The sequence below is a fragment of the Heptranchias perlo genome, chromosome 1 (genome assembly GCF_035084215.1).
Source record: "Heptranchias perlo isolate sHepPer1 chromosome 1, sHepPer1.hap1, whole genome shotgun sequence".
NCBI classification, from domain to species: Eukaryota; Metazoa; Chordata; class Chondrichthyes; order Hexanchiformes; family Hexanchidae; genus Heptranchias; species Heptranchias perlo.
In genome coordinates this window covers 27082363-27101898 of record NC_090325.1, presented here as the reverse complement: position 1 = coordinate 27101898, position 19536 = coordinate 27082363, and the positions used below count along the sequence as shown (strand labels likewise).

Below are 19536 nucleotides of genomic sequence, written 5' to 3'. Positions count from 1 at the left end.
TGGCTCTCAGTCAGAAGAAGCCATCATGAAATGACTGTCTTTTTGTTTTAAAATGGTTTTGTGGTACTTCCCATGGCTCCATATCCTAGGTCAGTGCCTAAGGTGATAGCTATGAGCTCTGATTGTACTCACTGGCAGAAATCACACCCGCAGAAAGAAACAAAACATAGTCTCCTTCCACTGTGGCACAAAGCTCGAATCTAAGAAATTCTACTCTCCATCCCGCCCCCCGCCCCCCCCCCCCCCATCTCCTCACCTAAGGCCCACACCAACTTGTGAATCCCACTCATTCCAGCCACCCCGCAACTGACCCTCCTTGGTTCTAAATGAATGGGGCATGTATAATGGGCCTGATGGTCTTTTCTAGCACTTTTTGTATATTAATATGTAAACGTTTAATTTGGAGGTAGCGGAATAGGCCATGTTGGAAGAGATGGAATTTGACAGTCACTTATTGGAAAAGCATGATGTATCTGGCCTCTGCCAAGAAGTTGGTCTAGCCTGATAAGACAAGATAATTGCGGATGTGGCCTATCTTTATTCATAGGAACATAGGAACAGGAGTAGGCCATTCAGCCCCTCGAGCCTGTTCCGCCATTCAATGAGATCATGGCTGATCTGTATCCTAACTCTATTTACCTGCCTGGGCTAGCAAAAATCTATCCATTTCAGATTTAAAATTATTAATTGAGCTAGCATCTAATGCTTTTTCTGGGAGAGAGTTCCACACTTCAACCACCCTTTGCGTGAAGAAGTGTTTCCTTACCTCTCTCCTGAATGGCCTGGCTCTGATTTTAAGGTTATGTACCCTTGTCCTAGACTCCCCCGATGTGGAGATGCCGGTGATGGACTGGGGTTGACAAATGTAAGGAATCTTACAACACCAGGTTATAGTCCAACAGTTTTATTTGAAAATCACAAGCTTTCGGAGGCTTTCTCCTTCGTCAGGTGAAGTGTGGGATTCCTTGAAGCTTACCGCATTTATAGTCAGAGAACAATACCTGGTGATTACAGATAATCTTTCCAACTGCCCGTTGTCAAGGCAATCAAAGTGTTCAGACAGAGAGATGTTACATACAGGACCACCAAATATACAAACGGCCAGAACAAAAGAGAGAGAGAGAGAGAGAGAGAGAAACATCCGAAAGGAAGAGAAAGAGAGAGAATGACCCGTTGTATTAAAAACAGATAACTTTTTTTCGCTGGTGGGGTTACGTGTAGCGTGACATGAACCCAAGATCCCGGTTGAGGCCGTCCTCATGGGTGCGGAACTTGGCTATCAATTTCTGCTCGACGATTTTGCGTTGTCGTGTGTCTCGAAGGCTGCCTTGGAGAACGCTTACCAAAAGATCGGTGGCTGAATGTCCTTGACTGCTGAAGTGTTCCCCGACTGGGAGGGAACCCTCCTGTCTGGCGATTGTTGCGCGGTGTCCGTTCATCCGTTGTCGCACCTCCACTACTCACCTTCAAACAGCCACCCAGCCTCAAACAGACCATCGTTCGCAGCAAATTACCCAGCTTTCAGGAGAACAGCGTCCACGACACCACACAACCCTGCCACGGCAACCTCTGCAAGACATGCCAGATCATTGACACAGATACCACCATCACACGAGAGGACACCACCCACCAGGTACATGGTTCATACTCCGGTGACTCGGCCAACTTTGTCTACCTTGTACGTTGCAGGAAAGGATGCCCCGGAGCATGGTACATTGGCGAGACCATGCAGACGCTGCGACAACGGATGAACGGACACCGCACAACAATCGCCAGAGAGGAGGGTTCCCTCCCAGTCGGGGAACACTTCAGCAGTCAAGGACATTCAGCCACCGATCTTCGGGTAAGCGTTCTCCAAGGCGGCCTTCGAGACACACGACAACGCAAAATTGTTGAGCAGAAATTGATAGCCAAGTTCCGCACCCATGAGGACGGCCTCAACCGGGATCTTGGGTTCATGTCACGCTACACGTAATCCCACCAGCGAAAAAAAGTTATCTGTTTTTAATACAACGGGTCATTCTCTCTCTTTCTCTTCCTTTCGGATGTTTCTCTCTCTCTCTCTCTTTTGTTCTGGCCGTTTGTATATTCGGTGGTCCTGTATGTAACATCTCTGTCTGAACACTTTGATTGCCTTGACAACAGGCAGTTGGAAAGATTATCTGTAAACACCAGGTATTGTTCTCTGAATATAAATGCGGTAAGCTTCAAGGAATCCCACACTTCACCTGACGAAGGAGAAAGCCTCTGAAAGCTTGTGATTTTCAAATAAAACTGTTGGACTATAACCTGGTGTTGTAAGATTCCTTACACTAGACTCCCCCACCAATGGAAAAAGTTTCTCTTTACCTAATTTATCAATTCCTTTCAAAATCCCACAAACCACAATCAGATCACCCCTTAACCTTCTATATTCCAGGCAATACAAGCATAGTTTATGTAATCTCTCCTCATAATATAACCCTTGGAGACCTGGTAACATTCTGATGAATCTGTGCTGCACTTCTTCCAAGGCCAATTTATCCTTTTTAAGGTGCGGTGTCCAGAACTGTACTCCAGATGTGGTCTAACCAGGGCTTTGTATAGCTGTAGCCAAACTTCCTCTCTATATTCTAGCCCTCTAGATGTAAAGGCTAACATTCCAATGGCCCTTTTGATTATTTTTTGTACCTGACCACTCCATTTTTTGTGATCTGTGTACATGGACCCCTAAATCTCTTTGGACCTCTACTGTTCCTAGTTTTTCACCATTTAAAAAAAAATACTCGATCAATCTTTTATTGGTCCAAAATGGATGATCTCACACTTCCCTGCATTGAAATCCATCTGCCACAGTTTTGCCCACTCATTTAATCTTTCAATGTCTCTTTGTAATTTTATGTTCCTGGAAATGCTACTTACGATGCCAACTGTCTTTGTGTCATCGGCAAACTTGGATGTTTGGCTCTCTATTGTGTTATCTAAGTCATTAATAAATACAACTAATGAATAGTTGAGGCCCCAGCACAGACCTTTGTGGGACACCACTAGTCACTTTCTTCGAATTCAAGTACCTGGAGTGCCTCTCCAGGAGATCCATGACTTGCTCCTAATAGGGAGTCAGCTGCCTGAAATTGAAATTAGGGATCCCTCTTACTTGGCGGCCTGCCTCTCCCAGGCTTTGAGTGACATTTTTTCCTGCAAGAAGAATGCAGACAGTATGAAACAATCGTGCTCCTCTAGAATTTCAATGCATCCTTGGTATCAGCAGGCTGGGAATGCTACAGGAAGGCTAAGCGTAGAAAGGCTTCACAGACATGAGAGTTAGAAAATGTTGTGAGGTACCAAGTGGAGGAATGAGAGGGCGAGAGAACTATGATGCACATTGCATCACTCGATTGCAGCCGATTAAACTGAGAGAGGAGTGGATGATCACCCATGGTTCGACAGTACATTGAGGGCAGTGTTATTACCTTCTTTGCCCTTGTCAGGTCATTCAACTTTTTCTGGCATAGTACTGCAGTCCTGAGGGGGAACTGAGGTGGTGTTCAGCCACTGCTACCTGCCTCCACATGGCTTACACCACTGCTTTCACTGCCATAATTGCCCAGAAAACTTTCCATTGGTAGCTTCATTTCTTCTGGCAGGAGCTTCAACTGAGGAATTGAAAGCATGCTGCTTGGATGGTAACATTTCCTTTGCTTGGGCCCTGGGGGATAGGGCTGCCATGACTGGTGTAATTCTGTTGAAAGTCAAAGATAGATACTGTTGGTTCTCTTTATGATGGGATTAAGATGAACAATAAAGTTAAATATCAAAGTCAGCACAAAGTTAACACAACTGTTGCACACGTTGCACTTACCTGCTTCTGTTCCTCAGTGCTGCTACCCCTTTCAGTTGCTGCCGGCTTGTAAATCCTGCGTTCCCCTCCCCCACCTCCCCATCGTTACCGACCCACAAAAAGCAGGAGTTGCACTCCTGGCCCAACTACTAGTTTGCTAATGAGCTGACCCCACGAATTGTGACGGGGTCAGTGGCACACCCAATCAGTGGCCAGAAGTTTCTCCCTGCCATCATTCTGTTGGCCCTGAGCAAATTCAGGGCCACTGTATTATTCTGCTGCTAAAATGTAGGTGTGTGTTCCTTTAAGTCAACACTGGGTGAGTCCATACACATGTCAAGTAAGAGGCTGGAAGTTGGCATTAGACAGTGTGTGACCTTTGAAGTGTGATGGACAGAAAGGGCATACATATGTGAAGTATTTATAATATTGCTGATGAGTCTCCTGTGGCAATGCTCATGGTAAGTCAGAGGACATGGTGTTTGATCAGGGCAGGAACATTATACCATGTAAAAGATAATAGGGGAGATTTTCCCCTTCATTATTCTTGGGCAGCAAGTTCCCAGGTGGAAGTAGGGAGGAAACCCATTGCCCCCACAACACTGCCCAGGGATTATCTGGGGTTCCCCAAGATGACGTAACTGGCCTGCATCTGCAGTAGGCACAAGTCGAGAGTAACTATGTAACTGAGATGGAAGGGGGCATTCCCAGCCTCCCGCCTCAGTTCCCCCATCGTCGGCCTGTGGTGTGCCCCAGCGGAGGGGCCACGTGAAGAAACTTGACAGTGGGGATTATGCTGAGGCCTTCCACCGACCGGAACATCTTCAGGAGTCCCGGAGCAGCCTGAAGGTAGAAGAATGGAGTACGGTAGTTCCAGTGTTTAAAGCTTTTAGCCCCCACCTCCGATGTACTTCAGCCTTCGGGGCTTTCTGACTCTTGCTTTCAGCCCTAATCCCAGTGCAAGGGGGCAGACCTTCTCCAGGAGTGTGCCCAGCCCATGCAAATGGTGGGTACCTCTTCCCTCACAGGCCCAACTTACCTCAAGATGCTTGCACTTATCCGGTGTTCACTGGGAGCCCAGAGAGAAGGAACAGTCCCCAATAGGGCTAAAGTAGGTATGTGTCCCTTCAATGATACAAAATGCAATCGCTTAATTAATTAAATTTAAACAAACACCAATTAAGAGGTTGTAAATTTGCATCAGATAGTTTGCAGCATCAAACATGTAATGGGCTTTTAGAGTGTGACATACAGGAGTAGAATTTTCACATTTATACCCTTTCCTCGATATTTCCAGTGATTTTTCACTAGAGTTACGGCAGGAGAATCCCTGCAAAAATTCTACCCTACCATTTTTATAAGATGGATAGATATCTACTTAGATCTTCTTTAATTTTAAATAGAAAAATTGCAGTGGCAGTCTCAGTTGTATTAAGCTTTTCACTGTAAAGACAGACTTTATTCTAGTTAATGTGTGTGCGTCAATGCTGCTACAGTTTTTATCGGTTTAATAAATGCTGTCTTTTGTCCCGTGTGACATTTTGGAGCGAAATTACTGGAAACATCATAGCCTTCGGTTGTACAGCCACACTGAGCAAAACCTAGTTGTGGTTGCACCATACGTGACTGCAAGACTGAGCCAGAGATAGGATTTTCTCAATTAACCATTATGGTTAGTTAAAGTATAATCTAATGATACACACATCCCATCCTCTTTACAAGGCTAACTTTTATATTGTGAACTCAAATATATTTCACGCTTTGCTGTACAAATACATTAGTGCTACTTCGTGCCACTAAGCAGATGGTCAATATTAATACAATGTCTAAGGTGTTGACACGAACATTTCAGAGTACAAATGGGAGTGGCTGAAACAAAAAAGATGTTGCATTTGCTCTGCTCGCTTGTGTTGGGTCAGCCCTATAAATTAGTCTGATCATAGTGGGTACAGCACAGGAGGAGGCCATTCGACCCATCGTGCCTATGCCAGCTCTTTGAAAGAGCTATCCAATTAGTTCCAGTACCCTGCTCTTTCCCCATAGTCCTGTAATTTCTTTCCCTTCAAGTATTTATCCAACTCCCTTTTGAAAGCTACTATTGAATCTGCTTCCACCACTCTTTCAGGCAGTGCATTCCAGATCATTACAACTCGCTGCGTAAAAAGATGTTTCCTCATGTCGCCTCTGGCACTTTTGCCGATCACTTTAAATCTGTGCCCTCTGCTTAGCGACCCGACTGCCACTGGAAACAGTTTCTCCCTATTTGCTCTGTCAAAACCGTTCATGATTTTGAACACCTCTATCAAATCTCCTCTTAACTTTCATTGTTCAACGAGGGGGGATAGATTTAAGATGAGAGGGGAGAGATACAAAAGGGTCCAGAGGGGCAATTTTTTCACTCAAAGGGTGGTGAGTGTCTGGAACGAGCTGCCAGAGGCAGTAGTAGAGGCGGGTACAATTTTGTCTTTTAAAAAGCATTTGGACAGTTACATGGGTAAGATGGGTATAGAGGGATATGGGCCAAGTGCAGGCAATTGGGACTAGCTTAGTGGTATAAACTGGGCGACATGGACATGTTGGGCCGAAGGGCCTGTTTCCATGTTGTAAACTTCTATGATTCTATGATTCTAAGGAGAACAATCCCAGCTTCTCCAGTGTCTCCACATAACTGAAGTCCTTCATCCCTGGCACCATTCTAGTAAATCTCTTCTGCACCCTCTCTAAGGCCTTGACATCCTTGTGGTGCTCAGAATTGAATATAATACTTCAGCTGGGGCCTAACCAGTGTTCTGTAAAGGTTTAGCATAATTTCCTTGCTTTTGTACTCTATGCCTCTATTAATAAAGCTCAGGATCCCATATGCGTTTTTAACAGCCTTCTCAACTTGTCCTGCCACCTTCAAAGATTTGTGTTGGTGCACACCCAGTTGTCTCTGTTCCTGTCCTCCCTTTAAAATTGTACCATTTTGTTTATATTGCCTCTCCTCATTCTTCCTACCAAAATGCATCACTTCACACTTCTCTGCATTAAATTTCATTTGCCATGTGTCTGCCCATTTCACCAGTCTGTCTATTTCCTCCTGAAATCTGTTACTATCCTCCACATTGTTTAATACATTTCCAAGTTTCATGTCATCTTCAAACTTCGAAATTATACCCTCCATACTCAAGTCCAGGTCATTAATATATATTAAAAAGAGCAGTGGTCCTAATACTGACCCCTGGGGAACACCGCTGTATACTCTGCTGCAGTCTGAAAAACAAATATTCACCACTACTCTCTGCTTTCTGTCCCTTAGCCAATTTTGTATCCACGCTGCCACTGTCCCTTTAATCCCATGAGCTTCAATTTTGCTAACAAGTCTATTATGGTGGTACTTTATCAAATGCCTTTTGAAAGTCCATATACACAACATCAACTGCACTATCCTCACCAACTCTCTACGTTACTTCATCAAAGAACTCAATCAAGTTAGTCAAACACGATTTTCGTTCAATAAATCCATTTCATTTATTAGCCCGTACTTTTCCAAGTGCCAATTAATTTTGTCCTGGATTATTGTCGAAAAGTTTCCCCACCATCGACGTTAGGCTGACTGGCCTGTAATTGCCAGGCTTATCCCTCTCCCCTTTTTTGAACAGGGGTGTAATCCTCCAGTCACCCGGCACCATCCCCATATCTATCAGATGTGAAGTATTCATTTAGTGCCTCTGCCATGCCTTCACAAAAATATATTTTTTATCCCTAAATGGTCCCACGCTTCCTTTGACTACCATTTTACTATATATATGTTTACAAAAGACTTTTGGGTTCCCTTTTATTTTAGCTGCTAATCTATTTTCATAATCTCTCTTTGCCCCTCTTAATTCCTTTTTTTACATCTCCTCTGCACTTTCTGTATTCAGCCTGGTTCTCTACTGTATTATGAACTTTACATTCGTCATAAGCCTCCTTTTTCTGTTTCATTTTAATCTCTATATCTTTAGTCATCCAGGGAGCTCTAGCTTTGGATGCCCTTCCTTTCCCCCTCATAGGGATATGTCTACCCTGTATCCGAACCCTCTCCTCCTTGAAGGCCTCCCATTGTTCAATTACTGTCAAATTTTGATTCCAATCCACCTGGGCAAGATCCCTTTTTAACTCACTGAAATTAGCCCCCCTCCAGTGAAGGGTCCTCATCCAAAATGTCAAACTATGTAATTTTTTTCAGATGTTGATGGACCTGCTGTGCTTTCAACATGTTCTGTTTTTACTTCATATTTCCAGGATTTAGTGTTTCCTTTTTATATCGTTTGTAATACTCCCCACAAACACCTGCGATTGAAATTAGAAAAAGTGAGAAGCCACTACACATGACCTTTAACACCTTTCAGTGACAGTTCGTACAAATTGTAAAAAATTGCAAACCGTTCCTACTACACGCCAAAAGGAATGGCGCTATCAATTTGTTAATGGTCTTCAGTCTATTGCATCAAGCTGATCACAGCATTCAGAAAATTCACTGCGATTTGCATTAGTTGGAAGTATTTTCAGTGTCCCCCACTTTCACGACAAAAATTATTTACGAGAAGTGTGGGATTTTAAGTCCATTTGTCCAGCGGAAACCAGGGCAATACGGGGTTGAAATAAAAGTGGTCCACTTACCGCTCTTTTTCCACCCCACGCCTATCTTTAAAAACAGGCACAGAAGGAGTAGGAATGCTCCTCCGCACCCCACAAAAACAGTTTGGGCCACTGCCACCTTCCACGTTTCCAAAGCCTTCCTAAAACTCCACCTCCCCTCCGATGACTTAACCTTGCTGCTGCTCGGGGAACCCAGTGGCTGTCTGATGTTGCACAGGCCCAAACCCAGTTTGGGATGGGCAGTTCGCCAGCTCCATTTAAATGAGGCCCAGCTGTTAAAATGGACCGGGCTTCATGCTGCACCATTCAGTAGGTGTGCCCGCACATCCTGCCCAGGAGTTAAACTTCCCCCATGCTGCACATTTCCATTCAGGTTGACGTGATGCACAAGAAGCTCCCACAAGAGATAGGCAGTAGCTTCTTTACAATATAATAATTAGCAGAACTGATGTAATATAGATGTAAACACTATTCACCCCTTATACCAGTTTCCTAAACCAAGGACCCGTCTGCCCTCTCAGGTGGACATAAAAGATCCCATGGCACTATTTGGAAAAAAGAGCAGGGGAGTTCTCCACAGTGTCCAGGCCAATATTTATCCCTCAACCAACATCACTAAAACAGATTATCTGGTCATTTATCACGTTGTTTGTGAGACCTTGGCCCCGATATTACCAGGGAGGCGGGTTGGCAGCGGGGGGTCGACTGGGCGCGTGGGTAATCCGTTCAGTAAAATCGGTGGGTTCCCCACGCAATCGCAAGTAAATTGAAGCCACTTACCTTGGCTTCAGGGTTTCCCTTGGAAACCTACGCAGCGGACTGCACACCCGCATCACAGGGTGTCAGCTGGAGGAGCCCTATTTAAAGGGGCAGTCCTCCAATGCTGCTCCTGCAGCAAACAGCCAAAATTACAGCATGGAACAGCCCAGGGGAAAGGCTGCTCCCAGGTTTAATGATGCCTCACTCCAGGTGTTACTGGATGGGGTGAGGAGGAGGAGAGAGATCTTCTACCCGGCGGACGGGAGGAAGTGGCCTGCCTCTGCCACCAAGAAGGCCTGGCTCGAGGTGGCAGAGGAGGTCAGCAGCACCAGCAACATATCCCTCACCTGGATACAGTGCAGAAAGCGCGTCAATGACCTAACTAGATCAGCCAAAGCGAGCACACTTACTCATTCTCCTACACTCCGTCTTCCACATCACTGCCCCCACCCCACAACTCCTTCTGCACTGCCAACACTACTCTATCACATCACTCCTCACACCCACTCAAACCTCATCTTCAACTTACCTGCACTTACTCACCTCCCCAGTACTCATCCCACCACTACCACTCAACCCAATCCTCATACAATCTCATGGCTCTATCTCATACTCACCCTCTGATGCATCTCTTTCACAGTCACCCTTACCCAACCTGCCACTACCTCTGCTGCAGCCACAGGGGAATCATCACGTATGAGTAGTAGGAAGCGTAAGGCAAAGGGGATGCAAAAGGGTGTTTGACGGTTTGTCATGGTTTTTATTTATATTTGATTTTGGTTCAACTCACATTAAATATTATATTGTCACCACTACTGCCACGTCTTGGCCATTCTTGACTGGCTTGTGCAATAAGTCCCTTTCATGAGGTTCTCCATGAACACCCATACTTGATGTCACCCATTGGGTCACCCTACAGTGAGTGTATGTGTAGTTTCACAACTATTTTGTGCAGGTGCCTGTGGCGCAGCACTGTGTTGTGGAGCTCCACGTGGCGGAGGCGGATGGCGTGCCTGGCGAGGCTGGTGATGTTGCTCATCCTCGAATGAAGTGATGAATGCAGCCATGGCGCCCCCCATCCTGACGGTGTGAGTTTGAGGGGGTCCACAAAGTAGGTAAATGTTTTTGCACAGCAGAGTTTAGGGTATAAATTAATAATTTTGAGAGGAAAGACAACAGTGTTGCAGCCAAAACTTTGTCTGAAGTGACAGAGTGCCCTGCTGCAATAAATGAGGTATTCCTCCCAACTGTCAAAAATTCCTTTGCATCTCCCACTGGCTGCTGACTGAAACATGTCTGCTCCAACAGGGAGTGTTTCCCACAGCACGGGAAACACGCTGAGGATCCTTCAAAATTGCACCCCTGCCAAAATCTCCTGTCAATGAGGTCTGTCAAGTACCTCAACTAGGTAAGTAAATATTTAAATTGTCATCCCGCCGGCGTTAATTGCCGGTGGGAGTCCCGCATGCGGGAATTGCGTGCGCACCCAAACGCATCATTGGGGAACCCGGAAGTGGGCGGGTTGGAGCCGGGCTCCGGACCCGCTCCGGGATTCCTCCATTTTATGAGCCTCCAGTGCATCTGCTCGGCCAACCTAAAATCGACCCCCTTGTGTGTACAAATTGGCTGCCGTGTTTCCTACATTACAACAGTGACTACACATCAAAAGTACTTCATTGTCTGTAAAGCACTTTTGGGACAGCCTGAGGTCTATGTAAATGCAAGTCTTTCTTTTTTCATTACTCCTATAAAAATTAGGCATCCAGGGTTACCTTTGCATGCAAAGTTATTCAAAGGGACAACCTGAAAGCCTAATTCATTTTGAAACTCTTTTTGTTCATTTAAAAAAAAAATTCTTTTGCCCAACTGAAGAGTGTTTGTGGCATGAGTTTTGGGCCATCCAAGCTTTGTTTGACACCTACAAATTGGGATAATGGGTGTGTCTAGGGAGTCCCTCTCCTGTTAGACTATTTGGAGGAGGAAGTAAAGGAAGAACAGAGGAATTCCAGATACGACAGGATTCATCAGAGGAAGTTGCACCATCTGCCATAACCTGGCAAACCAAATATACAGACAAAGACAGGCTTAGCTGGACTTGTCTGAGGAACAATGTACACATAAGCTTAGATTCACCACAGAGGCTATGACAGAATTTTGCCCCATGTTGCAATCCGAACGGCAGCCATATTCTAAAATAGGCATAGCACTGCCAGTGGCTATTAAGATCACACCAGTCCTAAACTTTTATACCTAAGTCTCATTCAAGACTGCACAGCGGACATTGGTCTTCAGCTGGAGGATGTTTGAGGCTCATCGTGAATTAATGCTAGACAAGCAAAAAAACCTCACGGAGGTGGTTATGGGGTCAAGAGATGTAATCAAGAAGTGGAGCTGGGTGTCATCAGAACACATATGGAAGCTGACTCTATGCTGTGTATGATATCGTTCAGGGGCCTATAGATGAGGAAGAGAAGGGTGCTAAGGATAGATCCTTGGGGGATTCTGATTGTTAGTGTGGGGGAGGGATAGAAGACATTGCCTGGAGATGCAATGGCTATGTTCAGATAGGTAGGAGTGAAACCACATAACAGCAGTCCTCTGGAGCTGGATACCAGAGGAGAAGTGAAGGAGCAGGGGCGAGGTGACTGAGGAGGATGAGGAGAGATAACTCAGTACAGGACTGAGATTATGTGCTCAAGCCTCTGAACCGGGGCTTGAACCCATGACCTTCTGACTCAGAGACACGAGTGCTACCACCGAGCTAAGGCTGACATCAAATCTGACAAAATCTAATGGGCCAGAATTTGCTTTCAAAATAATGGTGAGGCTAATACCGCTATTTTTTGCGTAAATGGTACAGCAACAGCTGGTGAGGAGCAGATGCATAGTTAAATGTGAATATCCGAAAGTTGCTATCCGAGTTAGCTTTGTGAAAATGGCATTTTGCTGTCTGCCTCACCATTGACCTTCATTGAATGTCATGAAGTTGCTGTATTTGCGCGATAGATACGAACTAAACTTGCTACAGATATTTAGGGATAGTAATTAGTAGCATAAGTACCCTTGTAACGATGTGATAATTGTTAATTATTGCCAGTCAATCTCTCTGGCACTGAAAATTAACTATTACAAGTGTGGTGACACATTCCTTCAGATTTTGAATTTTTCAGGGAGATTTTTAAAAAGTCAAATTTTAAATTTTTACTTTTTTTTTCTTACTTTTCCTTTCTGTCTCATTCTTCTCTCTCTCTTAATCCAATCTTTCTTTCCCTCTCTTTATTTCTCTTTCTGTACCTGATCTGACAGTGAATTCACACCCTTGTGGTTTGTGAATTGTACGCAGGAACCTTGTGGTTGATGACAAACAGTGTCTCTCTGCTTGACTATAATAGACCCACTGGTTAAACAGGATGCAGTACAGAGAACTTAAAGTTACGACTTGATACGGAAAGAGCAGCATATTTCAACTTATGTAAAGTTTCTAATCCTATCAGATATGGAGGTAAAAAGCACCAGTCCTCACAAAAGACTCTTGCTCATCATTCAACAGATTCTCCTTCTGCCTCATTTGGCTACTGCAGGTAAGAACTTAACTGTTTCAAAAAAAGATTAGTTTGAAAAAATTTCTTTTCACTAAGAAAAAACAAATGAAATTTGAAAGCGTCAGCATGGGTTCAGAAGGGGCCGATCCCACCTCACTCACTCACTCACATCCCAAGTGGACTCTGGAAAGCCCTGTGATGGAATGTACCTGGACATCCAAAAAGACTTTGATAAAGTCCCACAGAAAAGTTGCTACCGAAATCTAAGGACAGTTGCTATTCTAGTTAAGACTGGAGGTTGATAAGCAATTGGCTGAAAGAGAGAAGAAACTAGTTAGGGAAGTGATAGTGGGCTGAGGAGATGTGCTGAATGGACTGTCCCATAATCAATGCTGGAGCCCCTGCTGTTTCTGATCTTGATTCAAAAATAAGTAAGTTGGCCAAATGTGCAGCTGATACTAGATTAGAAGGCAGTAGAATCTGATCAAGCAGCAAGGACAAAATTTGTAAGTGGGCAGATAAAATTCAATACAGATCTGTTTATGGTGTTACACATTTGAAGACAAAATGGGGGATATCCCTACTCATTGGTGTCAAACTGGCTAGGGGAGAGAGTGAAGGAGATCTGGGAGTAATAGTAGAATCAATATTTACAATGTCCAATCATTGCAGACAAATAATCAAAAAAGCAAGTCGAGTCCTGAGCTAGATTGCCACATCAGTAGAGCGTAAGTTTGAGGTGGTCATGCTACAACTGTACTGTGCTCCAGTCAGGCCACGTATTGGGCTTGATTTTCCCAGGAAATTGCGGATGCGTTAGGGGCGGGGGGGGGGTTCCAAAAATCGGGGAAATCCTGTTCGGGTTTGGAAGCCAGCTCCAACCCGCCAACTTCCAAGTTCCCCACGGACGCAGCTGTGTGCACCAGGCGTGAAGGTACAAAGTATATTAAATAAAAAACCATTGCACGAAGTTAAAACATAAAATCAACCTACTTTTCCACCCTGCTCCGATGTCTCCCTCTCCGATCATCCCCTCTCCCCCCAATTTTCCAATCTCCCTCCCCCCGATCTTCTATTCTCCTCCTCCCGATCTTCCCCTCCCCTTCCCGATCAATCAGGCTGGCTGCCGAGCGTGAAACCCGGGAGCACGTTAATCACCATCAATTACGATGCGATCGTGTCGGAAACGGTAAGCTTTTTTTATGCGGGGTTTGCCACGCGCATCTTCACTCACACCCCCCCCTCCCGCCACCATTTCAAAATTGAGCCCATTGTATTTAGTTCTGGTTCACGGAGGTTCAAGGGAAACATCCGAATCCTGGAAATAGTGCGGAAAAGTGTCGAGGGGCTGATCACTAGTGTCAGAGAACTAAGTTATGAGGAGAAACTTGTACTGTCCAGCCTTGAAAGGGTGTGAATGAGACAGGACCTTTTAGAGCTTAAGATATTAAGTGGACTAGAAAATGTTAAATTGGAGTACTATTTCAAGCTAAACTATCATTGTAGGACAAGGGGATGTAGTGAAAATTGGGAAAAGGCAAGTTTAGGGTGCTGTCAGGAAGCAGGCAAAGACTCTGGAATTATTCAAGAGGCAGTTATGCTGTGATGATGGAACAGTAGGTTTTTAAGGAAGGAGCTGACCTGTTTAAAATATATGGATTAATGACTTCATTAAGTTATAGCAAAAAAAGAAATTTTATGCTCACATTTAATGCATTGGTTACGAATATCACACAGCACAGTTTCACACATACATATGAATGTACAAAAATGATAGATGGAAAAGACCCACTGGTCCACCTAGCCTGTCTTTTTTTTATTCATTCATGGGATGTGGGCGTCGCTGGCAAGGCCAGCATTTATTGCCCATCCCTAATTGCCCTCGAGAAGGTAGTGGTGAGCCACCTTCTTGAACCGCTGCAGTCCATGTGGTGAAGGTAGAGAGTTCTAGGATTTTGACCCAGCGATGATGAAGGAATGGCGATATATTTCCAGGTCAGGATGGTGTGTGCCTTGGAGGGGAACATGCAAGTGGTGGTGTTCCCATGCGCCTGCTGCCCTTGTCCTTCTAGGTCTTAGAGGTCGCGGGTTTGGGAGGTGCTGTCAAAGAAGCCTTGGCGTGTTGCTGCAGTGCATTTTCTTTAAATGCTTCTTGTGGTCTCCTAGAAATCATTGCAAAATGGCTGTTCTTATACCCTTTTGTTACTGCAAAACAGCTTGCTAGTGTTTATGACAGTTTCACACAGTCTCCAAGGTCAAGCAGACAGCTTATTATCTCTAACCTTGTTCTTATCTCTCGTTATTAACCAATGTCTTTCGGAACAGTCTGAAGTATCAATAATATTCATGATACCTTTTGAACTTGGTCAACTTTCCCAAAGTCCTCTGCTTCATTGGTGTTTTGATACAAGCAATCCGTTCCTCGGTGGGCTATTGATCCCAAACCTGCCCGCCTGTGATTTCGTCTCGATTGTGATTGACTGCACATGAGTTATCCTCCATTTGCCGTTCATACTTTAATCCATCATGATCTTTTCCAAGTCCATTCCTTTATCCATCTCACGGTTCTTGGGCGAACGTCACTCCCTTAATTCCTGCTCTATAGGCCTTACTTAGCCTTGCTTAAGAGCAGACACCATAAAGGTCCATATGCAGGGTTTCAAGACCATTCCTTTAGCCTTCCTAAAAAGCCGGAATTAAAAGTCCATATTGAAAAGTCCAATTTCCTTCAACACAATGCCCATCCTTGATTTACTAGGGAGGAAAATGCTGGTTTGCTATCTGATTATTGTGGTACAACAAATATCATAGAATATTTTTAAATCAGTGAGGACGAGGTACTTGATATGTTAAAAGGACTGAAGACTATCAAATCCTCTGGGCCACACAGCGTGTATCGTAGAGCACTAAAAAACGACTTGCAAGGAAATGTGGGCACTTAAACAGTAATGAAAGCCCTATTGGATACTAGAGAGGTTCTGCAGGATTGGAAACAAGTAACTATTGTATCCATATTAAAAGGGGAGATTAAATTGGACCCCATTAACTAAAGGCCCATTTGCCTTATAACAATACCAGAGTAAAATAATAGAAACTCTACTAAGCAGGTTGGAGGAATACCTCAATTGTTAGAGCTCAATAAGCATAGATTTAGGAGGGGAAGGTTCTGCTAACATCCCTTTTCAATTTCTTTACAACATTACAAATAAAATAGACAGACAGTGGAAGTTCCTACAATATAGTTTATTTGGACATCCAGAAGGGCTTTTACATGTCCCACATGAAAGAATACTAATTAAACTAAAACCCATAAGAAACCAGGGTAGAATATGGAAAAGGTGTAGTATCAGCCTGGGGGAGGTATTGATGGTATATCACAAGGGGTGAGTGCTTAAACCCTTGTGACCTTTATATATAAATGATCTGGATGCAGAAACCCGTCATATGTTTGTTAGATCTGCAGATAGTAAAATAGAGAGATCAGTACAGTTAAAGGATGTGGTGAAGGATTTGTGGAAAGATTTAGGTCAGTTATGCAAGTGGACAGACATATTGCAAATGAAATTTAATACTGACAAGTACAAAGTATTGCAGGTTAGAAGAAAGAATGAACAACAGAGGCATACAATAAAGGGAACATAATTAGGACAGGGAAATATTGCAAATGTCACAGGTTTTATAATAGATATTCTCTCAGGACAAGAGCCAGGCAAGTGTCAGGCAATGGCCATCTCCAACAAGAGATTGTCTAACCACCTCCCCTTGACATTCAACGGCATTACCATCGCCCAATCCCCCACCATCAACATCCTGTGGGTCACCATTGACCAGAAACTTAACTGGACCAACCATTTAAATACTGTGGCTACAAAAGCAGGTCAGAGGCTGGTATTCTGCGGCGAATGACTCACCTCCTGACTCCCCAAAGCCTTTCCACCATCTACAAGGCACAAGTCAGGAGTGTGATGGAATACTCTCCACTTGCCTGGATGAGTGCAGCTCCAACAACACTCAAGAAGCTCGACACCATCCAGGACAAAGCAGCCCGCTTGATTGGCACCCCATCCACCATCCTAAACATTCACTCCCTTCACCACCGGCGCACTGTAGCTGCAGTGTGTACCATCCACAGGATGCACTGCAGCAACTCGCCAAGGCTTCTTCGACAGCACCTCCCAAACCCGCGACCTCTACCACCTAGAAGGACAAGAGCAGCAGGCACATGGGAACAACACCACCTGCACGTTCCCCTCCAAGTCACACACCATCCCAACTTGGAAATATATCGCCGTTCCTTCATCGTCGCTGGGTCAAAATCCTGGAACTCCCTTCCTAACAGCACTGTGGGAGAACCTTCACCACACGGACTGCAGCGGTTCAAGAAAGTGGCTCACCACCACCTTCTCAAGGGCAATTAGGGCCAGAGCCTCCGCTTTCTCTACCCTTGCTTCCCTCAGCAACCTAGGATGCATCCCATCTGGATCTGGTGACTTTTCTACTTTGAGTGCTGCCAACCTTTTAAGTACCTCCTCTTTATCTATTTTTATCCTATCTAATTTCTCTACTACCTCCTCCTTTACTGTGACATTGGCAGCATCCTCTTCTCTAGTGAAGACAGATGCAAAGTATTCATTTAGTACCTCAGCCATGCCCACCGCCTTCACAAGAAGATTTCCTTTTTCATCCCTAATCAACCCCACCCTTCCTTTGTCTACCCTTTTACTATTTAGAAGTTTATAAAACATTTTTGGGTTCCCTTTTATGTTAGCCACAAATCTATTCTCATACTCTCACTTTGCCCCTCCTATTTCCTTTTTTCGATCTCCTCTGCACATTTTGTATTCAGCTTGGTTTTCAACTATATTAAGAGCCTGATATTTATCGTAAGCCTTCTTTTTCTGTTTAATTTTAATCTTTATATCTTTAGTCATCCAGGGAGCTTTAAGTCTGGATACCCTTCCTTTCCCCCTCATGTGAATGTTTCTAGTCTGTCTCTGAACTATCTCCCCTTTGAAGGCCTCCCATTGCTCATTTACTGTATTACCTGCCAATCTTTGATTCCAATCCACCTGAGCCAGATCACCTTTCAGCTCACTGAAATTAGCTATTAGCAAATTTCACATTTGATTGTTCCTTGTCCTTTTCCATAACTACTCTAATCCTAATGATATTGTGATCACCCACCCAAATGCTCCCCCACTGAAACATGCTCCACTTACCCTACTTCAATCCCCAGAACTAAATCCAGCACTGCTTTCTTCCTCGTTGGGCTGGAAACATACTGATCAAGAAAGTTCTCTGGTACACATTTCAGGATTTCCTCCCCATCTTTGCCCTTTACACTGTTATTTTCCCAGTCTATATTAAGATAATTGAAGTCCCCCATTATCACTACACTATAGTTCTTGCATCTTTCTGAAATTTGCCTGCAAATTTGCTCCTCTATCTCCTTCCCACGATTTGGTGGCCTATAGTATGCACCCCGCAGTGTGATTGCTCCTCTATTGTTCCTTAAATTCTAACCAAATAGATTCTGTCTTTAACCCTCAAGTGCATCATCCCATTCTAGTGCCTTAACAGTATCTTTGATCAATACTTCCATCTGTCCCTCCTTTTTTTCTTTCCCTATCTTTCCTGAATACTTTATAGCCAGGAATATTATCCTCCCCTTGATTGAGCCAGGTCTCCATTATTGCCACTATATCAGAATCCCATGTGCCAATGTGTACCTGCAGCTCACCAATCTTATTTATCACAGTCCATGCATTTATGCACATGCACTCCAAACCCATCTTAGTCTGCCTTGCATTTCCCCCCGTCTGATCTCTACTATTTCTGAACTACTCTTTATTCTAATGCATGTTAACCAGTGTGCTACAAATATTAGAGAGGAGATGAAACCCTCTGATGTTTATTTAGTTTAAAAAGGAGAATTATTGTCATGGAAGGATGGTGGTAGTTATGACAAATATGGCAAGTGGTGACATTGTGTGCAAGCAAATGCAAAGGTGCTGACATAACAAACAAAAGCATTGCCAAATGCATTGAAAGAAAAAACTTGGATTTATATCGCGCTGTTCACAACCTCAGAACGTCCAAAGCACTTTACAGCCAGTGAATGTAGGGAAATGCGGCAGCTAATTTGCGTACAGCAAGGTCCCACAAACAGCAATGTGATAATGATTCGGTTTTAGTGATGTTAGTTGAGGGACAAATATTGGCCAGGACTCTGGGGAGAGCTCCCCTACTCTTCTTTGAAATAGTGTCATGTGATCTTTTACATCCACCTGGGAGGGCAGGCAGGGCCTCGGTTTAATGTCTCATCTGAAAGACAGCACCTCTGACAGTGCAGCACTCCCTCAGTAGTGCACTGGAATGTCAGCTTAGATTATATGCTCAAATCCCTGGAGTGGGACTTGAACCCACAGCCTTCTGACTCAGAGGCAAGAGTGCTACAAACTGAGCCAAGGTTGACACATTGGGGGAGGTGACTGATGTTTCATTTAATTTATGAGGACTTCAGTTTATTGTTACTATATTATATTGAGTAACACAGAAACATAGAAAATAGGAGCAGGAGTAGGTCATGCGGCCCTTCGATCCTGCTCCGCCATTCAATATGATCATGGCTGATCCTCTCTCTCAATACCATATTCCCACTCTCTCCCCATACCCCTTGATGCCTTTTGTGTCTGGAAATCTATCTAGCTCCTTCTTAAATATATGCAGTGACTTGGTCTCCACAGCCTTCTGTGGTAGAGAATTCCACAGGTTCACCACCCTCTGAGTGAA

At 44.3% G+C, this 19536-nt stretch overlaps 1 protein-coding gene across 1 annotated transcript in view; it reads left to right on the top strand.

Annotated features, from left to right (window-relative positions):
• The first annotated feature begins 12654 nt into the window (after positions 1-12654).
• Positions 12655-19536, top strand: part of LOC137320817 (uncharacterized) — a 47195-nt gene continuing 40313 nt past the window's right edge. The window contains exon 1 of the mRNA XM_067982694.1: positions 12655-12783. Within this exon, the coding sequence (XP_067838795.1) occupies positions 12699-12783 (85 nt within the window). The 5' untranslated portion in view covers positions 12655-12698. The remainder of the gene's footprint in view (positions 12784-19536) is intronic.